Consider the following 20,391-nt stretch of genomic DNA (forward strand, 5'->3'; position numbering starts at 1 on the left):
ACATTATACTGTATTTTTATAATTTTGTCGCATTTGTTTCGATAAGTAATTGTAAAATATAAAAAAAAACTTGGGACAGAAAGAGAGAGAATCTCACCATATCTGGAGCAAGTCCGGGCGGTAGTTTCACTTCGACATCTCGCATAGCTCGACATTTTATCCACATTCTGTAAGAAAAATAGCACGAAACGTGTTAAAGCGTGTATAGAGCTGGAATGGTTGTAAGTAAATAAAAATTATTTTCTCATAACTTGCGGAAAGTTAGAAATTATTTAGATGTATCATGTTTGCATATAGAGAATTGTTGGAGAATAGAAGTTTTATTACCTCTTGAACATGTACACGAGGCACGCGATGCATGCTGTGACACTAAAGACGCCAACCATCCATATGATAACCAATGCGACGTTCGACAGTCCTGTTGTATGAAAAATATACATTCACTAATTAGAATAATTGCGTAATAATATCCGCGTTAAACGTGTATGTGTGATACTATCACATCTGTTTCATCAATATGAAGAAAATCCCAATGACAAAAAATGAATACTCTACTAAAGATTGTAGGAAACATGGTTCCAAAAACATGATTCCAAAAAACAACAAAGAGAATTGTTGAAGAATATAGTTGTTGAAATAACGAAGAAATGGATGAAGAAAGAGTCCCGACTTGGTCTTGCGAGTCATATAAACCGGTTACGCAATTATATCTAAAAAAAAAACTATAGTCAACATTATTATTTCTCATATAAAAAAGATATTAAATGGTCACGTCCTTTAAATAAACGTCGCCTTCATTTATACTCACAAATGTTAGCGTATGCCATGTATGTATGTATGTATGTATGTGAATCGTGATTGCGACAAATGTAGCCAATTTTATAAGAAAGCAAACGTGTCTATATAAAATAGTATTAATCTCTTTCGTGTTTGCTTTCTTTACTGTTAAACAATAAAAATACCGTTATTATAACAATTCCCCTCCCCAAAGTCGGACCAGAATCCTTTCAAAATCTGGCCGTTATGATTGGTGTTGACAGCTCTGACCCGGAACTTGTGCTTCTGCTCTCGGTGCTCGACGTTCTTGCAATCGGGAATGGGCAATTGCACTTCTGCAATATGAACAAAAAGTATGATTATCAAGCTTTCGTATTCTTCCCTCTATAGTTCCCCAATCTTTCACTATTTCTTTTTATTTTTCTTTTTTGCAACTATCACTTTATATTTATCATTTTACCATTCAAACGACGAAATAGGAATAAAATAGGGAAACAAAATAATTGAAGATCAAGAAAATTGAATTATATTTGAAAGAAATATTTTCCTCCTAGTTTAGTTTAACTCCGAAATTCCCTTAAATTTTCTTATAATCTCACCTGTTCGAGAGACGTTTTGAACTATGCCATTTCCGTACTCTATTTCGTAATACATGGCCTCTATCGGACCGGCCGGTTCTTGCGGTGGCTCCCACTGGACCATCACTTGGCTGGAGTTTACGAAGCGCACTAAAGGCATATTGATTTTGCCGGGTACACCAATTCTCGTAAACTCATTTACTGTCTCTGACTTTTCACTGCACTTTACAGTACAAGCGGAGATTCTAATAGAATACTTCGTATACGGTTTCAAACCCATCAGTCTGATATGAGTTATTTCCTCCACTTTCATGACTTGACCGTTGTACTCGATCTCATAGTATCTGAGCACGCCATTCATCGCCTCCGGATTTTTCCATGAGATATGCAGTGTCGTATTGGATTTGTCAGTGACTCTCACGTTTAACGGTGGAGTGCTGGGCGCCGCTTCGAGAGTGGTATTATATAAAGGATCACTACGCAAACCCTCGCCGCTCTTTGTCAGCACCGCGACATTCAGCATGTACGTGGTGTAGGGCTTCAGATTGTCAATAGTGCCATGTATCGTACGCGCATCTGCCTTGATGGTGCTGTTAAGCATGGAACCGTTACAGTTGACATTCAACGGTGACATTATGGGACAATAGTAGATGTTGAATCCCTCGATTATCCCGATACGATCCGAGCAATCAAGCTTCCAACCGACTTCGATGAAGTGCGATCCAATGCGATTAATCCATACAGATTTCATCTTGCCGAGCACTTTGTTGTGAATTACCGTGCATGACGACCATATCATACCGCTGCTACCTCTCTCAGTATTGACGGAGATTGCAAATTGATATACCTTGGACGGATCCGGCACAGTTATATTGTAGATCATAGTATTTTTAGGAACATGCACCCAGTCCAAGTAACCCTGAAAATATATTATGTTTAACGCTACGTGCACCTTCAATTTTCGAATAAAAAAAATAATTTTTCGAATAATCTATTCGAACAATGAAGAAAAGTATTGATACATACGGTACACTGATAAGGACGATCACGCTCGTTGTCGCACCAAAAGATCGTGTAATTCACGATATCACGATCTGCGAACGGCGGCTTCCAGGATAATTCATATAATCCATGTTCGAAAGCAATTTTTGTGAATGCTAGTTCATGCGGTACTGCGAACAAAATAACAACGTATTAATTGTTAGATGTACTTAAATCTTCATATTCTCTCTTAACATCTACCTTCTTAATATACTCACTTTCTTGCTGATTTGGTACGTATATTCTCGCACGGCTACTGTTAGCACCGACCTCGTTCGTTGAGACGATCTCGAATAGATAGCTGTTGAAACTGATTCCCTTCAACTTGGCGTATGTCCTGGTCGTTTCGCTTGGTGTGAGCGCAACGTTGTGGCCATTTTCCTCCACGTGAATGATTTGATACTTGAAATTATCGCCGTTCTCTTGATTCTGTGGTATCGCTTGCCAATACAAGTATACGTCTCTGCTTCCATTATATTCAGCTATTTCGAAACTACCGATGTCAGTTCGCGGTGCAGCGCCAGGCACTAAAATCAAATAAGAAAACATTTAATAGAAATAGATAAATATAATTAATCATAGTCTATTTGCGCGCGCGCGCGCAGTATGCAATTATATTAAATAAATAACAAAGACACAAAGATTCTCTTCCTCAATAATTTACTTACATTTTGGTGATGTTCTGAATGCAACAACACTGAAATCACTCCATCGATCTGTTCTTACGGCTGTCGAGCTTTTTAAATAAATGCGAACATCATACACAGTATTAGCGTACTCCAATCCGGTAAGATTAAAAAGCCATTGCTCCCTATTCTTAGGATGTGTAATATTGACGACCTATAGACAAGAGAAGAATAAGTTCGATCAAGTTTATCATTGTTTATCGCTGGATTAATATATTGTTCAATCCGGTAATTACGATATCGACAAATTATCTAACACAATAAAAAAATGTCGCTTTTATCAATATGATTGTACCTTCCAATTTCTTTCATGATCCCATTGATGTTGATACATAATTTTGTGATGTACACCAACTGGAAATGTCGCCATCGGAAAGGGGAGCTCCCAATATAAAAGTGCGCTCTCTGATGTTTTGTTTATTAAGGTGAGGTTGTACGGTTTGGCCGGAATAACTGAAAACAACGACACAATTATTTTCAAACATCAAGTGTATTCAAATATATGGGACATCAAATATTGTACGACATTTCTCATTATTTATTGCAAGATATTTTCATACAAGGAAGTATAAATAATGGCCTGTATAAAATTTACATACCGTTAGGATAATGTTGGACACGATATGTAAAGTTCTCGGTCCCAAAAGCATTAGACACTTTCAGTATGAAAATATAAAATGGATACGGCTGCCTGTATATTGGATCGGAATATATATCCCACATGCACGAATTCTCTGCTGTCGTCGCGAGCGGACAATAATACATCGCTCCTGTTCTTCCAGGTAATTGGAACATTAAATCGTATGTTGTATGGACGAAATTATGTTCCGGCTCCCATGTACAATTGAAGCTCTCCCAATTATAGGAGACACAGTCGAAGTGTTTAGGCTTACGTGGTGGAACTATCGTGAAACAAAACGAGTAAAATAAAACATTTCACATAAGAAAGAAATGTGTGTTCTTTTTAAATACATAATTTTTAAAAATAGCTTTTAATATTCATTAAATATGTTAATAACAGATACTTGAAATTGTATTTGTAAACATTGCGTATCACAAACTGCTTTGTATCGCAACCCTACAAGTTTACTCTTTCATCGTTATAAATTTTCAATTTCTATCACTTCTAAGATTGCAGATACTTTATGTTATATATATTATGTTTAAAAAAAATTATAAAATCTATTAAATAAATATAAATATGGTATAAATGTATAATTTGTTGTATAAAATTTAATTCAAATATTGCTTCTTCAAATTTCCACAGGATAAGAAGTGATTTGACTAACTCTAAGTATTATACATCGTCTGTTTTCTAGTTATCTTTATCGTCGATGATAGTAAAACGACTTCTAAGACGTGTGCGTGTCAAACGATTTACTTATAACTAATGAAAAGAGAATCAATGCACTGTGCTGTCTCCGCAAAACATCATCGGGTCGTGCTGATAAGAACAACTGCGTACATTTACTGAATATGTATAGATAGTCATATTTCAGATATGTATGATTGTAAATAGTGCAAGATATATGCTTTCTCAATACTCTTAAATTGATCAAATTCACCGAAAATATATTCTTTAGTAGAAACAGAATAGAGCATATACAAATCTCAAAACTAATGACACAATCAAAAAGCTAAAGAGATGAAAAAATAAGACAAAAATGTAGAATAACATTAATTTTACGAGGCTTTATATAAAAAAAAAACGTTATTCCATCTTATTTTGACTTATTTTTTCACGAGAAATCGTCTCTTTCTCGGTTGTTGCATCAGTTCGGAGATCTGCTAACATAACATACCCGCTAATACCCGTTAATATAATACACAAAAGATAATTCAAATGAGAATACTTACATCCAACTACAACCTTATTGAGACAAACTGCTATGTAGTCGCTGTTGTTTATTTTCAACTTGCAATTGTACATGTCATCGGAGGCTGGTGGCGATTTGATGAACAGCTCTATCGTTGTTTCATTAATTACTGTGACGAATTCCGATTCCAGTTCCTGATCATTACGAAAGAATCGAAGATCTTCCGCACTTTTACCACGATAGTCAATATCCACGATCGTCTGATTTAATAGACAGAACATTTTGAGTGGTTTACCATGTTCGATAACGATATCGCCTTGTGGCCAGGTCCCTACAAAGAACAAGATAAAGTTTATAGCGTTACTATTTCAAATAGAATAAAAGATATTTATATGTTAATTATGAAAATTCCAAAATTAACGAATATAGGCAAACTCATTAAGCGAATAGAATAAAAAAAATTAAATCAAAATTTATATATGTGGTACAAATTTCATAGTATTATAAAAACTAAAATAGTGATATCGCGAGAATACATTCTAACAGACAGTTGGCAATTTCGATGTGAACTGTACAGCTCGCGTATTAAATATAGATATATACATTTAGCTCGACTAGAATTCCAAAAGAAGAGATAAGACATATGCTTTATTTATAATTCTAGCGCAGCGGTACGCGTGCGAGAGAAACAGAAGACAACGGCTTTTATCTCGGCTACAATACGTATACACGTATACGTATACATTTGAATATATGCACCGTCTTCAAATGTGTATTATGTACACACATATATTATAATGTTAAAAAGTTAAACGTTTGTTAAGTGTAGAAACAATAATGAGAGTCAAGAGGCCAAATATAAGCAAATAAAGATGTTACAAGTTAAAATATTCTATATTTTATTGTCCAAAGATGGACCAAAAACATTGCGGACGTTCTGACTTTACTTATTGTTAGTGTCTTCCTTAGCACAATAAATTAGCAAAATAAAATAAAAGGTATCTGAATTTTGAAAAGTATAGGTACTTCATAATATGAGAAAGAACTAAAAGTGAACAGAGTTAATCACGAATCGCGAGTAAGTATAGGAGGCAATGGCAAAGTCAGATACATAGTCATCAGTCAATATTTTAAAACGTCGGTTCTAAATAAATTCAACAATTTGACTCGATGGTTATACATATAAAAACGGTGTTAAAAAACTCATTTTTAAATGTTAGTTCTAATAACTAATTCAGTAATTGCTAACGCGTAATATCCAGTACGTGAATAAAACGTATCATATATTTGTCCGTCGATTGTGTTCATACGCAAAGATATATTTGAACGAAACTTACATCCCGGTGTACTTAATCCAACTGAACAAGTGTGGGCGGTAGACTGCGTCACACAAAGTAAAAAGCAGATTAAGAGAGGAAAGCAGGTTCGCAATCTCCTCCAGGAAGAGTTCGTTATCCAATCGATGATCATTAATCCTAACGTTTGATTGAAACCGTATCTCATTATCGAGAATGCATCCGGCGCGTGAGAGTATCTCATCGCGTCGCTCCTTCGCGTAGAACCATGACGATTTCGGTGGTCTATTACACTTGTATCACGTCCATGATCACAAAGAGCGATGGGACGATCAAATGATTCTTTTTGCGACGAGCATAGGTCAGTTGAACGGGCATTGTGAGATAACGAAGTGTTTTGTTGCAAGCGAGCCGCACTATTGGGCTCGTTTTCCAGCGTCGTGACGGTATCCTTTTTGAACGGGACGGCATTGGCGGTGTTGGATACGTCGCAGCATGTTCGAAAATTGTCGCAAACGACGGGGGACGATTCCAATGTGCTGGACACATCCAGCGTGAATCGGCATTCGGCATGTCTCGATGTAGCGTCTGGTCTGTGCAATGGACACCGATCCATTTCTCCAGGCACTCTTATCGATCGCGTATCGATTGAAGGCATCTTGCACTTCCGTCACTGAAAGATAAATAGATTCAATGAAAGCACATCTTAAAATCGTACATAAAATATCGATGTGTTGCCACATGAAACTACTGTTAAAAATACATCAAAGATGTTAAAGGATTCTCTCGTCAAATCGAACACTGAATCTTCTAACAAGAATACAAAAAATTTTTTAATTACAAGTAAATTATAGAGATCGAATTACTAAAAGTTGAGATAAAAGTGTTGGAATATCGGCTCGTTACATTGACAAAAATTAACGAGAGAAGAGAAAGACAGTCGCTGCCTGTGAACCGTGTACGAGTTAGGACGCAACTGACTACAGTGGTCTAGGAAACATACGAGGAATGTAGGGGGGAGGTATACATGAGCGAATTCTTGACACGTGGAGACTGTGCTTCTAATAAAGTCGTTATTATATTTCGTCACGTATCACGGTCAATAATGCGAACATAGTCTCGCGACGATTAATATTTGCATACGAGAAACCATTCCAAGATATGTAAATACAGATTGAGTATCCCTAATCCGATGATCGGAAAAGCTCTAAAGACCGAAATCTTTTGGGAAATATTCCAAAAGTTCTGAAAACTTGGAGCTCCGGCGAGAAACAACTTTGACTTGTATGCATATTAATAAAGTGCCAATCTTTATCAGCATAAACCATTTATGTACATATCTATTTCCCATTGTTTGTTTTGTTCATTCCCTGCTCTTTATTGGAAGAGATTGTGATTATAAAAATTTCAAAAACGCCTTTGGATAATAGTGTAATAAGAAGAATATAAATCATTTAGCACAATGTCTCCTCTCCCAAAGACCCGGTTCCTGATTACTCAATGTTTTCCTCGATGTTTCCTCTTAAAATGATAACAATGACAGTGTATCCTCTATCTTGAGCATTATTTATTTTATTATAGTATTTGTTACATTTATCTTTTTTATTTGTCGTTTTTATAACTCTTTGAAAATATCCCTCTGTAAATCAATTGCTTATTCTTCTACGTTGATTTTCACTGATTTTCATCTTTATCGTTGGTATGGACTTTTTACCATTTTTATTATTACATTTTATAGTCATATATATAATTGTTTATATTTATAGAGTATAGAACTTTAGTATGTTACTTATTTTTAGCATAAGTTTTTGTAAACATCAGAAAAGAATACTGGAATACATAATAGAATTTATATAATAATAACTGTATAATTAATAAACTTTTATTTAACACTTCGCACAGTTGCAGACGCATTGCTTAATCCTTAATCTGATCCGCGCAAAGACTATTTCCAACCTCTTCTCTTAGATACATAAACATATTCAGAAATCATTTTACGTATAGTTTAAAATGTGCAAAAAACAAAAATGTTTCCTAAAAAGATTAAAAAATATAATATAATTGTATTTTAATCATTATTTAATATATCTTCATCTTTATATAATTGTTTGTCATGTATTAACATTTATTTTTTATTAAACAAAGGTATTTAATAAATAATAGTTTAACGATGATTTAATAATTGCTTTTAGAAATGTCTACATTTTTTAATTAATTTAAATTAAAATCTCAAAAAATGGAAATGGATTTAAAGCTTGATTAAATTTACATATATAATAATGGAGGATTCACACTGCGTCCGATGTTCGACGTACGACGATCCGACATCCAATAGGAAATTTTTGTCTCTAATAATAAATTCTGTTATTGGATGTCGGATCGTCGTACGTCGAACATCGGACCACATCGGACGCAGTGTGAATTCTCCATAAAGTTTTATTAAATTAAATTAAAATAAAAATAGAATTTATATATATAAAACCTTATTAAATTTGTAATACAGCTATGTTAAATAAATTTAATGTATTAAAATAAAAATGAAGTTTAAAGCCTTATTAAATTTATAATATAGCTTTGTTGAGTAAATTTTATTTATTGAAATAGAAATGTAATTTAAAGCCTTATTAAAGAACGGTATGCATTTTTTTTCGCTCAGTATTACTTGTTGAATTCGAGAAAAATAGTAAAAAAAATTGTCGTAATTGTAGAACAATTTATTTTAACAAACAATGTTACAGCTGCTCTATACACTTATCATTATCAAGTAATTATTAGTAGAAAAATGTGGTTTAAACCGACAAAGACGTCAGTTTGAAAAATTGAAAAAAGAAGACATTCTTATTTTTCTTTAATTTTCCAACGAAAAACTCCGAAACTTGAGTGGTCCGTACCAACTTTTATTGACAAAATCTTACGTGGAGATCATTTGTTTGACGGGGAGTACGCGTTCGAGATGATGAATAAAGAATCTCATCCGGATTATCGAGATTTACATATATTTCTCCGGAAACACCCTTATTCGTAAGAGCCAGAATGAGGTCTCGTAACATTGCTCGTAAACAATACATATAAGCCTAAAGTAATTTTACCATTGCAGGATCTAGGTCCTGATGAGAAAGAAAGAGGGCTTAGTTCCAAAACATAAAAATACATACAAAAGCATATAATTAGTTACGACAATATGACTTCAAAGTCAGATCCGTAATCTCTGTTACAGGTGTACCAACATTCATTTTTAGGCCTCATTTGTAGCCTATTATTCCGATCCATAGTATTTCATTTCATAGATACTCGATAATAATAGCCTTTGTCATAAAATCTTGTTTAATACAAGTAAAGCCACGATTTTAATAAAAATATATCAAGAGAAGTTAGCTGAGCTGGCTCGAGTGATAAAATCAATCGTTGCTTTCTTCGGTATAAAATGTGTTTAAAAACTTTTTCTGGATACTAGGATTTCTTTAGCCATTTTTCTCGGATTCGGCAAGTGATACTCAGTAAAAAAAAATGGATCCAAAAACGATCTCTGCGTGCTCTCTAAAATGCCTAAAATGCATACCCCCTTTGTATAATATAAAGCTAAAATTAAATTAATTAATTTAAAGCTTTATGAAAGATATATGTACATGCCATGCATATATATATATATATATATATATATATATATATATACGTTAAAAACGTTAAAAATTAAAATGCTGTAATAATTATTAAATCTATGGTTTAAAAAATAACTTACGAGAAGAAAAAATAAAAAAACTATATAATTTTGTAAAAAAAAAAGAAAAGGTTTAAAGTCATTAATCACAAAATAAATTATTCATAATGTGCATTGCATAACACACGCCGCGATAGGAAACATTTCCACAAATATGCAAATGACTCTTTACACAAATACATTATTACTGACGTGAATGTAACAGGAAAATTCATCGTTATTTCTTTCTATCTCTTTGAATCTTCTTTTTTCTCTATCTCTGAATAATAATTCCACAAAAAGAAAGAAAATGTTTCTGCTGGTACACGGTATATGTATTTATATGTATACTATAACATACATATACCTACTGTTATATGTATAATACTGTGTACCAGCAAAAACATTTTCTTTCTCTTTGTGGAATGATTATTCAGATATATATTCTCGGATATATTATATATATTATATCTACAGGCATTTTTTTTCTGCAGTAAGAAATATTGTGCAATATTGCGATAATCGACCAACTTTCATGCATTTAATTCGTATTTTAACAGAATAATTTAAACTTCAATTTTATTGAGAAAATTAAATCGATTCTGCGAAAATTAATCTTTCCATATACGTACGAAAGTTTAAAAATTAGTTTCAAGAACTAATTCGCTTTCATAAAATTTATAATCCACATTAATCTCTTAATGGAAAAAGGATTCGTTTGTAAAATATGTAATCCATATTAAATCTTTTAATGGAAAAGTTTCATTGGTAAGATTTACAATCCAGATTAATCTTTTAATGGAAAAATTGTTTGGTAGAGAGGATGAGCATGCGGAGTGAAAATTTATTCGAAAATTTACTTCTCGCTTATTTTACACCTTAAACTCTGCATTTCATCGCATTTTTATCCACACAACAATAACAGGTGCATCGTGTTGTGGAATACCGAGTAATATGTGTCGCGAAATAAAGAATCCGACCCGGAACTGATAACGATAGAAAAAAACCTTTGGATGAATCTCGTATTTCTGTTCTGCGCTGGAAGAGACCGTGACCGTACGTTTCTCACCTTCGCTTCGGCGCGATTTTTCTGCGCTCGCAACGGAATCCAAGTGCGGCGGAATCGCGTAGAAAGAGAGAGAGAGAGAGAGAGAGAGAGAGAGAGAGAGAGAGAGAGAGAGAGAGAGAGAGAGAAAGGCGATCGATATACCGTCGTCGCGAAAACAACATCGGGTCGTATTTGCGGAGTTCAGGAAGCTAGCTAGGCGAAATCGGGGAACGGTATCGTGTGCGCGCTTTATCTCGCCGATAAATCGATCGCTGCCACTTTACTCGACGCTCGCGTTCCGTTCTCGCGATTCGTGCCCTGCTCGCCAGCTGCTCGCAGCCGCGGGACAGATCGCGGAATAATAAAGAAAACTGATAAAGAGCCCGAGTCTTCGTTTTAATCGCGTCGCGCCGCGATTACGATTACGTCCGCTGCTCGTATATCGGGCATTGCATGCAGGCATTGTTCGCGTTGCAATACGAATATACGAATGCGAGAACTCCGCGGATCGTTCACGTTGCAGTTTTCGGATCGGGTATCCAGAAATATGCATCGCTTTTGCTGAAAATTGAGCCTCGACTACAATTAATTCTCGGTATTCTTGAAACTCGGAAAATTATTGGTATTTCTATATTCTCGACGAGGATTAGACCGATCGCTAATTGGAAAGATAATTATCGATATTTAAAAGGGATCTGATCAAATTTCGAAATATTTCAAAACATTTCAACACTTTTTGAAATTTTTTGAAAAGAGGCAACGTTAAACGGAGAATTGTCTCTCTTATTAATTATTTGTTTTCAGATATAAGAGATCGTTCTCTTTTGACCTACGCCAATCATTTCTAAAACGTCGCGATGCAACGTCGAAGCTGCGGTACTCCCCCGGGTATTCCTTATCGTCGTTATAATTATCATTTTCATAGACGCATCAGGGTTGCGTGTACATAACACGTGTGGTTACGGGAGCGTTGATAAGACAGTTATATATAAGGAAGGCTCTGTGCGTATACTCTCGGGATAATTAATTTTTATTTTTATCGTCAAACTTATTGACACTTTCGTGACCGATGACGTCGTATTACGTTTCTGTTTTCGAAGCCGGCGGGTCCGTTGACGTAATATCAACGTCTTTCGTAAACTTAAGAGCTGACGATAAGAGAGCGAGGATACCCCCGGTCGCGCGCGTAAGTACTACCGAGACAACACACGCAATTTTATCGAATTTATTTCAGCGAGGCGCCACGCCGCGGGTTACGCATTCACGCGCGCGACGCATCGCGTGTGTCGCGTGAAGAAAGATGAATTACGAAACGAAGATAAATTTCCATGCACCGGAAGTCGCGGTTCTTGGAAGACGCGCCGAGATACATACATTTCGCAAATAGCGCAAATCGGATTAAGAGGCGCGGAGAGCTCGCGTCGCGTCGCGTCGCGTCCGCTTCGGCGATCGCGTAGCGGACGCTTTCCGAGGAAAGCGGCGGCCCCCCCGCGCCGCCCGTCGCGCGCCGCGTATTTATATCTCCGCGCGAGCGCTCGTGGAATGACAGATTTCTCTAAAAAAAGAAAAAAAAAGGCCGCCCCCCTTCCCCCCCGATGAGACCGGTTCGCGGCTATGGCAGTGGCGCGAGGCGAGGTATCGGCGCGACCAGATCATCCGGGGAACGATGCATCCTCCTCGCAAACACATCGTTATCGCGGCATTGTTTGTTCGTGTCGATCGTTTTCCTTTCATCGATTACCATCGAACCAGATTACACGCGCGGCGATATCGGCTTCGCTCAGACGCGCGACAGATCGATCTCTTTCGGGTATCTAATATATCTATATAACTTTGCGGCGTCATCGGTGCTTAACATCGGTGCCTGTTGCGAATCTCCGAAAACGTATTACTTATATTGTCGATGGCATATCGGCGCTCGCAAATTCCGCTTTCAACGACTCTCGGGTACTTCGTTCCCTTTGGAATCTCGAGAATGTCGCGCCCCATCGATCATTGCGGATAAAAAAAAAAATCGATCACTGATACATGAAACCGTATCGTTGAGAGCCGTGCGATTCAAGCGAAACCCCTTGCATTTTTCGAAGCGGAATATTTAAATGTTCGAGTTAATTAATTGTTAAATTGCCAGCAATTAGAAAAAAAAAGATTATTCAGCGGTATCGCTTCTGGAGAATACCGGATAGATTCGTTAAAAATCATCAATGACTCGTTCAACGCGGTACTTGTTCTCGAATGATTTCAGAAGATCTTAAGAAGAATCACTGCTGCAAGTAAATAAGACTCAGTAATATCTCTTTTTTTTTTCTCCGATACGTCGAGATTACCGAGTAACGATGCTTCGACGACTCGCGCGAAATACCAGCAAGATAGGAGACTCGAGAGCGACTTCTGATAGAAAATTTGGCTACATACTTTATCACGATGTTACATAACATTACATGTGGTACGATATAGCATCACACGATATAACATATCATAATTATGCCGAAGCAAGCATGCTCATAATTAAACTCCGAGAACAAACCGGGAGGTACGTCTATATCTTCACCTGCACACAATGATGAATAAAAATATCGACAAGACGGTTTATATAAAATCAAATTGCATTTTCGAAGAAAATGGCAATTAAAATGTTAATTTTTGTAAGAACCTTTATTTTTTTTGTTTACATTTTTAGTTGCACCTTATGGAAATTAACAGAAATAAATGTAATCAGAAGAAAAAAAGATAAAAGCGGTCTCTGAAAAGTTTTCGTAAATTTTTTTTACTATTTATAAGTTGATTTATAAGTTATAAAAAATGGTTATAAACTAGCTACAAAATGAGATGTAAAAAAAGTAAAGAAACAGAACGACATTAAAAGATAATTGTATTAAATTTATGTATAAACAAAAAAAGGTCTTAAGAAATTAAAAGATGTTCTTATATCTCATTTGTCAAAAAATTTCAAGATAAAGAAAGTTTGAAAAAATGGAGTGAATGGTCGCTTAAGCCAATTAAATAAGTGTCAGAGAGGAAAGGAAAGTTGTAAGCACACAGTGTGAGAAATAATCCTAGAGCTAATGCGTCGTAGATTACTGTACAGATAAGCGAAGAGTACGGTCAAAGACGTTAGTTTGAAAACAATACGCAAGGTTCTTCATGGAGCTGAGTATATAATGCGAGAATAGACCAAAGGAAATCTTTCAAATGGCAGCATTTTTCTGCATTTTACATTTCTCTTTCGACTATGTTCATAAAAATAATTATTAATTTGAATATTCTATAATTAAATAGATTACAGCAAGAAATAAAAATGTTTACAAAGATAAATATTTTCTCATTTGCTAACAGAGCACGGTAATGTTCGCATATATATATATATATATATATATATATATATGTATATAATATTTATTCTTAATCACACACACACATTAAACAAGGATACACAATTCGGCCGTTAGAACTTGAAACTTGTAAAACGTGTAAATACCGATAATAAAGCGGGAGTCGGACGAAAAATAAACGCGAGATTGTTCGGTAAGGTCAATCAAGACATTGGTCTTTAAAGAAATAAAAATGCAACATAGATTAACAGTAACGGACATTTACATATATACATAGAAAGAATACGGTGCGGAGACAAGCAATACATGCAGTATTAAATTCGTAATGTCAAATTATACTCATTGTCAGTTTAAGTAATTTTTTTTTATCATTTCTATAGGTTGCCCGCTCCTACTCAATATCTCGTTGATTTAACTAAAACACAGTTTAACTACATTAATTAAATTAATTTAACTACACCAATAGAGTTAAAATAATACCGTTTTGCGTTAAAATAATTAATTCCGACACACATTAAAAATAATAAAATGTTATCTAACTCAAGATATTGGTTTATATAAATTTCCTTTAATATTTAATATTTAATTTTTAGCGTTCGATTTGCGTCATCGGACGCACGTCATCTCGGTCGTAAGATTCGAGGAGGAGAGGATGTCTTCGCGACGAAACACGTGAAACGGCAATTCGGTCGTAACAATCCTCCGATAGAGATAAGTATCCGTTCGAAAGGCGAGATTGCACGCGGGAGAGTTAAGACGCGTTCGAAGCGAGACGTAACTTTGCATTCTAATTAACGGACGCGCTATTGGATGTTTGATCAGCGCGGGGCACCCGACGGTTTTCCAGAAATATTCTGTACCCCTCGCGAATCGGTCGGCAAACCACAACAGAAAGGAATTTTCGCTAACTACTACTGACAAATCGACTGTTATTTCCTTTGTCTCTCGCGTTTACGAAATCGTGTTCTCATTCTCAATTCCGCGAGAGATAAAGGAACGTGAGAGCCGTTGCGGGCCCGAAGTATTCCGACGATAGAATTCAGAAAGCGAACTATGTTTTTGACGCATATAATTACGATTCCGGACACACTTTCTTCGAAAAGAGAGACCATTTTATGGGTAGCAACCACATATTGCCGCATGCCGATACTTTTGTTCGCCACTAAGATACCCCTACAGTATAATTCGATTAGTTACGTAAAGTTCTCTTACCGCAAATTCCAAATGTTGAAGTTACCGTTAATCTTCGATGTTCGACGTCTGCTCCGAAATGAGACCGAACGCGGGAAGGATTTCTATATGAAGCTAACGATCTGTAATCCGCGCGAAGACTGTAACCAGAACCAGTGGTTTTCATATACACATATAGGACCGGATCCTCGCGAATCCTCGACGATCGGTGGGGACGAAAGATAGCAAATGAAAAGCGAGAAAAGCGTCCCACGTTAGAAAAACGCCACGTTGGAAAATTACGAAGACGTGAAAGGACGGACGAAAGAATCCGTCTTTCCAGGGAGGACGGATTCTTTCGCCTGTCCCTCCAAATTTTTTTCGAACCTTCGTCTACCGGTATGCCTCGACACATTTTTTACGGGTATTGTGATGCTGATGTCAATGCAGACATAATAATACAGAAACCGGAGATAGGTATACGCGGTGAGACGCAGACTGGGACTGTCGATGGCAACGATGGCATCCACAAAATATTACGCCTTTTCGTTACGCCTTATTCGAATCCTCGTGCATTTATCCTCGCTAAAATTAGCTCCTCATCAGCGCTAAATAAATTGCAACGTATTGCAAGGTTGCCAATTAAATGGTCGAGTCCCGAATCGAGTGCTCCGAGAGAGTGTTTAGCAGAATATTAAATACGTAAGTGGAAGAGCTGACTTAAATTTCAGTTGCCCCCCCTTCCCTCTCCCATACGAATAAATATCTAATATATATATATAAATTGGAGAAATAAATATTATATAAGAGTTGAATGCTTTAAGAAACTATTAAAATATATTCTTCAAACGGCGTTACATCACAAAAAAATTAATCGTTAATTTCGCCGTCTAATCTACGAGATAGAAATCGTAGCAAAATATTAATATCCGTTTCTATCAATGCAGATTAACTTTGATCTTGGCTTAACTTACCTTTTATCTTTCTCTAATTTTAAGAACTATATAAAAAGATGAAAAAAGTACGTTAAACCGCGATTAAAATTAATCTACATTGGTAGAAATGGACATAAATCCTGCTTTGTTTCCGGTGTCGAAGTATTAATGTCGAGGCTCATTATTAGTATATCCAGACGTTGTTCATCAGATTTTCTAGATTTTTCAGCCAAAATTCGTAGTCTTTTCTAGAAAGTTAGATCTCAAAAAGTTTTCACACGGTGAACCACTGACAGGCAATTACTCGCACGTAACGGTAAGCTTCGCTTTTCGTTTGTAACACTGGTACCTTCCGAACAACCTTTTGAAACGCGCAGTTGGGTTCACGTTTGAATCGGCCGAGATTGCTCTTTCGTTGACGAAGGTAACAAAAAAAAACAGGGATGGATGTTCAACGCGCTCTATAGATTATAATTTGTGATGGCGACCCTTGAGAGAGTCATTACCACAATCAGGTAGAAGAAAGAAAAGACGAAGACTTCGGTAACTTTAACGAATAAAGACAAATAAATATCATCAATCTACACCGTGTATCTTTGTCGTGTAATTCTTTAACACAATATGTATGGACGTTTACTCTCGTACATTTTTCTTATTTTCAAGAAAAAACATACAGTTCGACTGTCAGAGTTCGAAACTTGCCATTCGTTGTCGGACAAAATAACGGTGAATAATTGAAATAAATAAATAATACTTATGTATTCAATATGCATCTCATATCTTTTTCCTTATTATATTTTATAACATTACGTAATAAACGTACCGACGTGTATTCATCAAAATAGAAAAATGTCGACGTCTTTTCTTTCCAAAGAAAGCCTTGTTCCTCTCGCAATTACGCTCTGTGTTATGAATTTCCCTAGCGAAACGGAACAAAGTGTAGGTACCTTGGTTTTAGAGCGGAGGAGAGAAAGGAGGAAAATACCGACGAAAACAAGCGCGCGGCTGAAAACGCACGAATTCCGAAAACCGCTGCTGTTTCTCAATTTATATTAGGAATAAATTTGCGGACGTTAAACCGCAAAACGAGACGAGAAAGGCTTGCCAGCTCCTGCCTGCCTGCCGACCGTATATACGTTTCCATCGTCGGTTTAGGTTCGCGAACCTGAGACAAACAGCAGTACGCCATCCCGCTCCTGTCTTCGGGCTCGGTGGGGGCTTTTTACGAGCGACAAACACGCGGCTCGAAAAGCACCTCGGATTTCGATTTACAAGCAGGCGAGCGAGCGAACGGAGGAATGAGAGGGGAAGAGAGAGAGAGAGAGAGCGCGCACCCCGCTCGACGAACGGCCGCGCGCACACGAACGCAACCGCGTGAGCGAACCCGTACACGCTTGAACCTCGGGAGAAGAAGGGAAGAGGTTCGGCCGCTGTCCCGCGACTTTTGCGCGGATATCCATTAGGAAAAGAGATCCGCGCGATCCGCGTCCCTCGGCGCGGAAAAACATCCGTCTAGCGCGCGATCCGACCTTCCTATACCCGCGGAAAAAAAATCTCGTCACCGGATCCGGTTTTTCATCACGAATCTTATACCGCGCGTTCGTTTCGCACTCGGGGAAACTGGCCGATCGATCTGGCGATCTTTTACGTCGCGCGACGACGCGAAGGAAGGAGCGAGGGTGCGTTAACGTGTATCGCAATGGGACTCGATTCAATGGACAGGCGAGACTGCGAGAGAGGCGGAGCATTGTAGAGCGGAGCATTTGCGCGGCAACGACTCGCGTATAAAACATAAAACGCGCCGTCGCCGTCGGAGTAAAACGGGAGACGTCGGCGACGATGCGCCCCCGCGCTATTCTCTCGGCTCTCGGTAATCGCGAGAAATCGCGGAAAACGAGAGAGACGAAATCCTACTCACCCTGGATGCAGCTTCGTCCGCGAGTTTCCTGCCGAGATCTCTCATCGCAACGGAGCCAACGTAGAACCGTACGCGGTTCGCGCACGCGAACCCGTCTCAGGTACCTATCGGGAATATCCTAGGCGACCGCGAGAAGGAGGGAGAGAGTTTAAAAGAGAAACAAGGAGCGCGGAGAAGCGAGAGAGAGTGGGGAGAAGGAAGACGGGAAGGAGGGAGGAGAGAGAGAGACGCCGAGTGTACCCGCAACGGGGCGAGCCCGGAGCGACGACGGTCGGAGCTGCCGTTCCCACTTCACGGTAATCCCGCACACCGCACACGCGCGCACTCTCCGATGGCGGCGCGACCCGGGTCGAGGAACGCGCACACCGACACGCGCGCGGCTAAAACTTCACTTCGCTCGGCGCTCGACGCTCAACTTAGCTCCGGCTTGGCGCGACTCGGGCGCGACGAGCTCCGATCCGGCCCGCGTCGCGCATGACGATATCCGGCGCGGCGGAGAATTTTGTTTACATTCGCGAATGCGTGGTCAAGGTGAGGGGAGTGGGGGGGGGGGGGCGTCCGTCCACTCGTTCCTCGTTCGTCCCTCTCGGGACCTCCGCGGCGCTCAACGTGAGAGATGCGCCGTATATAATTCTCTCGCGGATAAAAACACGCACCCGCGCGCGCGCGCGGGTGTCACGCACGCACGTATGCGGCGAGGAAGCGTGTCGCGCGTATATACGTATGTATGTCCGTATTGCGCGAGATCAATCGCCCAGTGCCGTCAACCTGACCCGCGGGGCGTCCGCGACGGCGCGACCGCACGATGCGAAGATGGCGTCGTATGCGGGACGGAGGATCGCGCCTTCCCCCCCCCGCCCTTCCCCTCCGCCGCGCGCCGGGGGCGGCGCGTCGGGACGGGATCACTTTGCGTTGCTTTGCGCCGCCGACCCTCGCGAGGCCACCGTGGATTCTCTTATTCCCTTCTCACCCGCGGCACCCGCGTCGCGCCTTCGCCTTCGTTTCCCGGCGCCGCGGCGTTTCCTCGTCGCCGTGAAACCACGTTCCAGGTCGCCGTGACGCACACGTCGCGCGAGTTTCGCGATACGCGTATACCCGTGTCCGTACTACCGCTGCCGCTCAGATCGACTAAGTACCGACGTCACGTCGACTCGACTCTCGAGCGAGACGTCAAGCGTGATGCGTTCTCGGAAGCTCGGAACCACTCGGAACTTGGAACCGCGGAGGTGGTTCGGGTGGTTCGGCTAGGTGGCGCCGCCGCGCCACCTTTCAAAACGCATATCGACCGAGGAATCGCCGCGACGCGCGATCTCCACTTTCAACGTTCGTTCAATCGCAAATGCTTCGCGTGCTTCGAATCGAAATTCGAAATTTCGGAGCGGGATGGACGCCCCGATATCTGCTCTCCCTCTCCCCTCTCTCTCTCTCTCTCTCTCTCTCTTTCTCTCTCGTTACCTTTATCTTCCGAAATTATTTCGTTGTGAGATGAGAAGCATCGCATATATACAAACGAATACGATAATCGAATGTATAAATCCGCTATTGTTTAGAGCTCTCCGAATTTCATGATGACTTCGACCAAACTTTGATTACGTCAAGCGACAATATTGCTAGAAGAATTTTATAATTATATAATTTGTTGTCCCTAATCTTTGTTCTATTATTAACAATAAAAATTAACGCAGATTGAGAATTCTTAATCCGAAATACTTGAAATCGGAATTAAACGATTTTAGATACTTTCGGATTTTTTAAGAATATATATCACAAAGTGAGATGGAAATAAAAATTAATTATGACGTTCTCCGCTTCTAAAGGAATAAATGCAACGAACAAAAGATAAAATTAAATAAGGCTCGAGATACATCAATCAGCATTTTTATTGTTGTTTTGAAAGAGAATGTTGGAAGAGGGACTTTGGGAATTTCTTTTCGGGAATTAGGGAGTCTTGCCACTGTTATCCATGAGGCGTGTATCAAGTTTCGACATTTGCAACAATAATATTCGCCGACTACGTTTGGTGTTTTATTGACGTAAACAACCGGTCGCAGCTGATTTTCGCCGAAGCTCCAAAAGTTTTCCAGAACTTTTCGAACA

General features: G+C 38.7%; 1 protein-coding gene across 4 annotated transcripts in view; it reads right to left on the reverse strand.

The window, feature by feature from the left end:
• Dome (cytokine receptor domeless) overlaps positions 1–19,659 on the reverse strand; it is a 28,058-nt gene extending 8,399 nt beyond the window's left edge. The window contains exons 1-12 of one of the 4 annotated variants that reach the window (XM_077399946.1): positions 19,265–19,659; positions 6,237–6,867; positions 4,940–5,230; positions 3,682–3,984; positions 3,378–3,535; positions 3,065–3,236; positions 2,615–2,923; positions 2,382–2,527; positions 1,377–2,274; positions 963–1,112; positions 328–418; positions 98–167 (exon numbers count right to left, since the gene is read on the reverse strand). In XM_077399946.1, coding sequence (XP_077256072.1) covers positions 98–167; positions 328–418; positions 963–1,112; positions 1,377–2,274; positions 2,382–2,527; positions 2,615–2,923; positions 3,065–3,236; positions 3,378–3,535; positions 3,682–3,984; positions 4,940–5,230; positions 6,237–6,852 — 3,204 coding nt within the window. In that variant the 5' untranslated portion in view covers positions 6,853–6,867; positions 19,265–19,659. Of the gene's footprint in view, positions 1–97; positions 168–327; positions 419–962; positions 1,113–1,376; positions 2,275–2,381; positions 2,528–2,614; positions 2,924–3,064; positions 3,237–3,377; positions 3,536–3,681; positions 3,985–4,939; positions 5,231–6,236; positions 6,868–7,100; positions 7,145–15,483; positions 16,127–18,294 lie in introns of those variants that run through there. The other 3 variants (XM_077399931.1, XM_077399940.1, XM_077399952.1) reach the window with 3 other exon arrangements.
• Between the last annotated feature and the right edge of the window lie 732 nt (positions 19,660–20,391).

The sequence above is a fragment of the Temnothorax americanus genome, unplaced genomic scaffold (genome assembly GCF_048541705.1).
Source record: "Temnothorax americanus isolate GAGA-0224 unplaced genomic scaffold, ASM4854170v1 Scaffold1, whole genome shotgun sequence".
Classification (NCBI taxonomy): domain Eukaryota; kingdom Metazoa; phylum Arthropoda; class Insecta; order Hymenoptera; family Formicidae; genus Temnothorax; species Temnothorax americanus.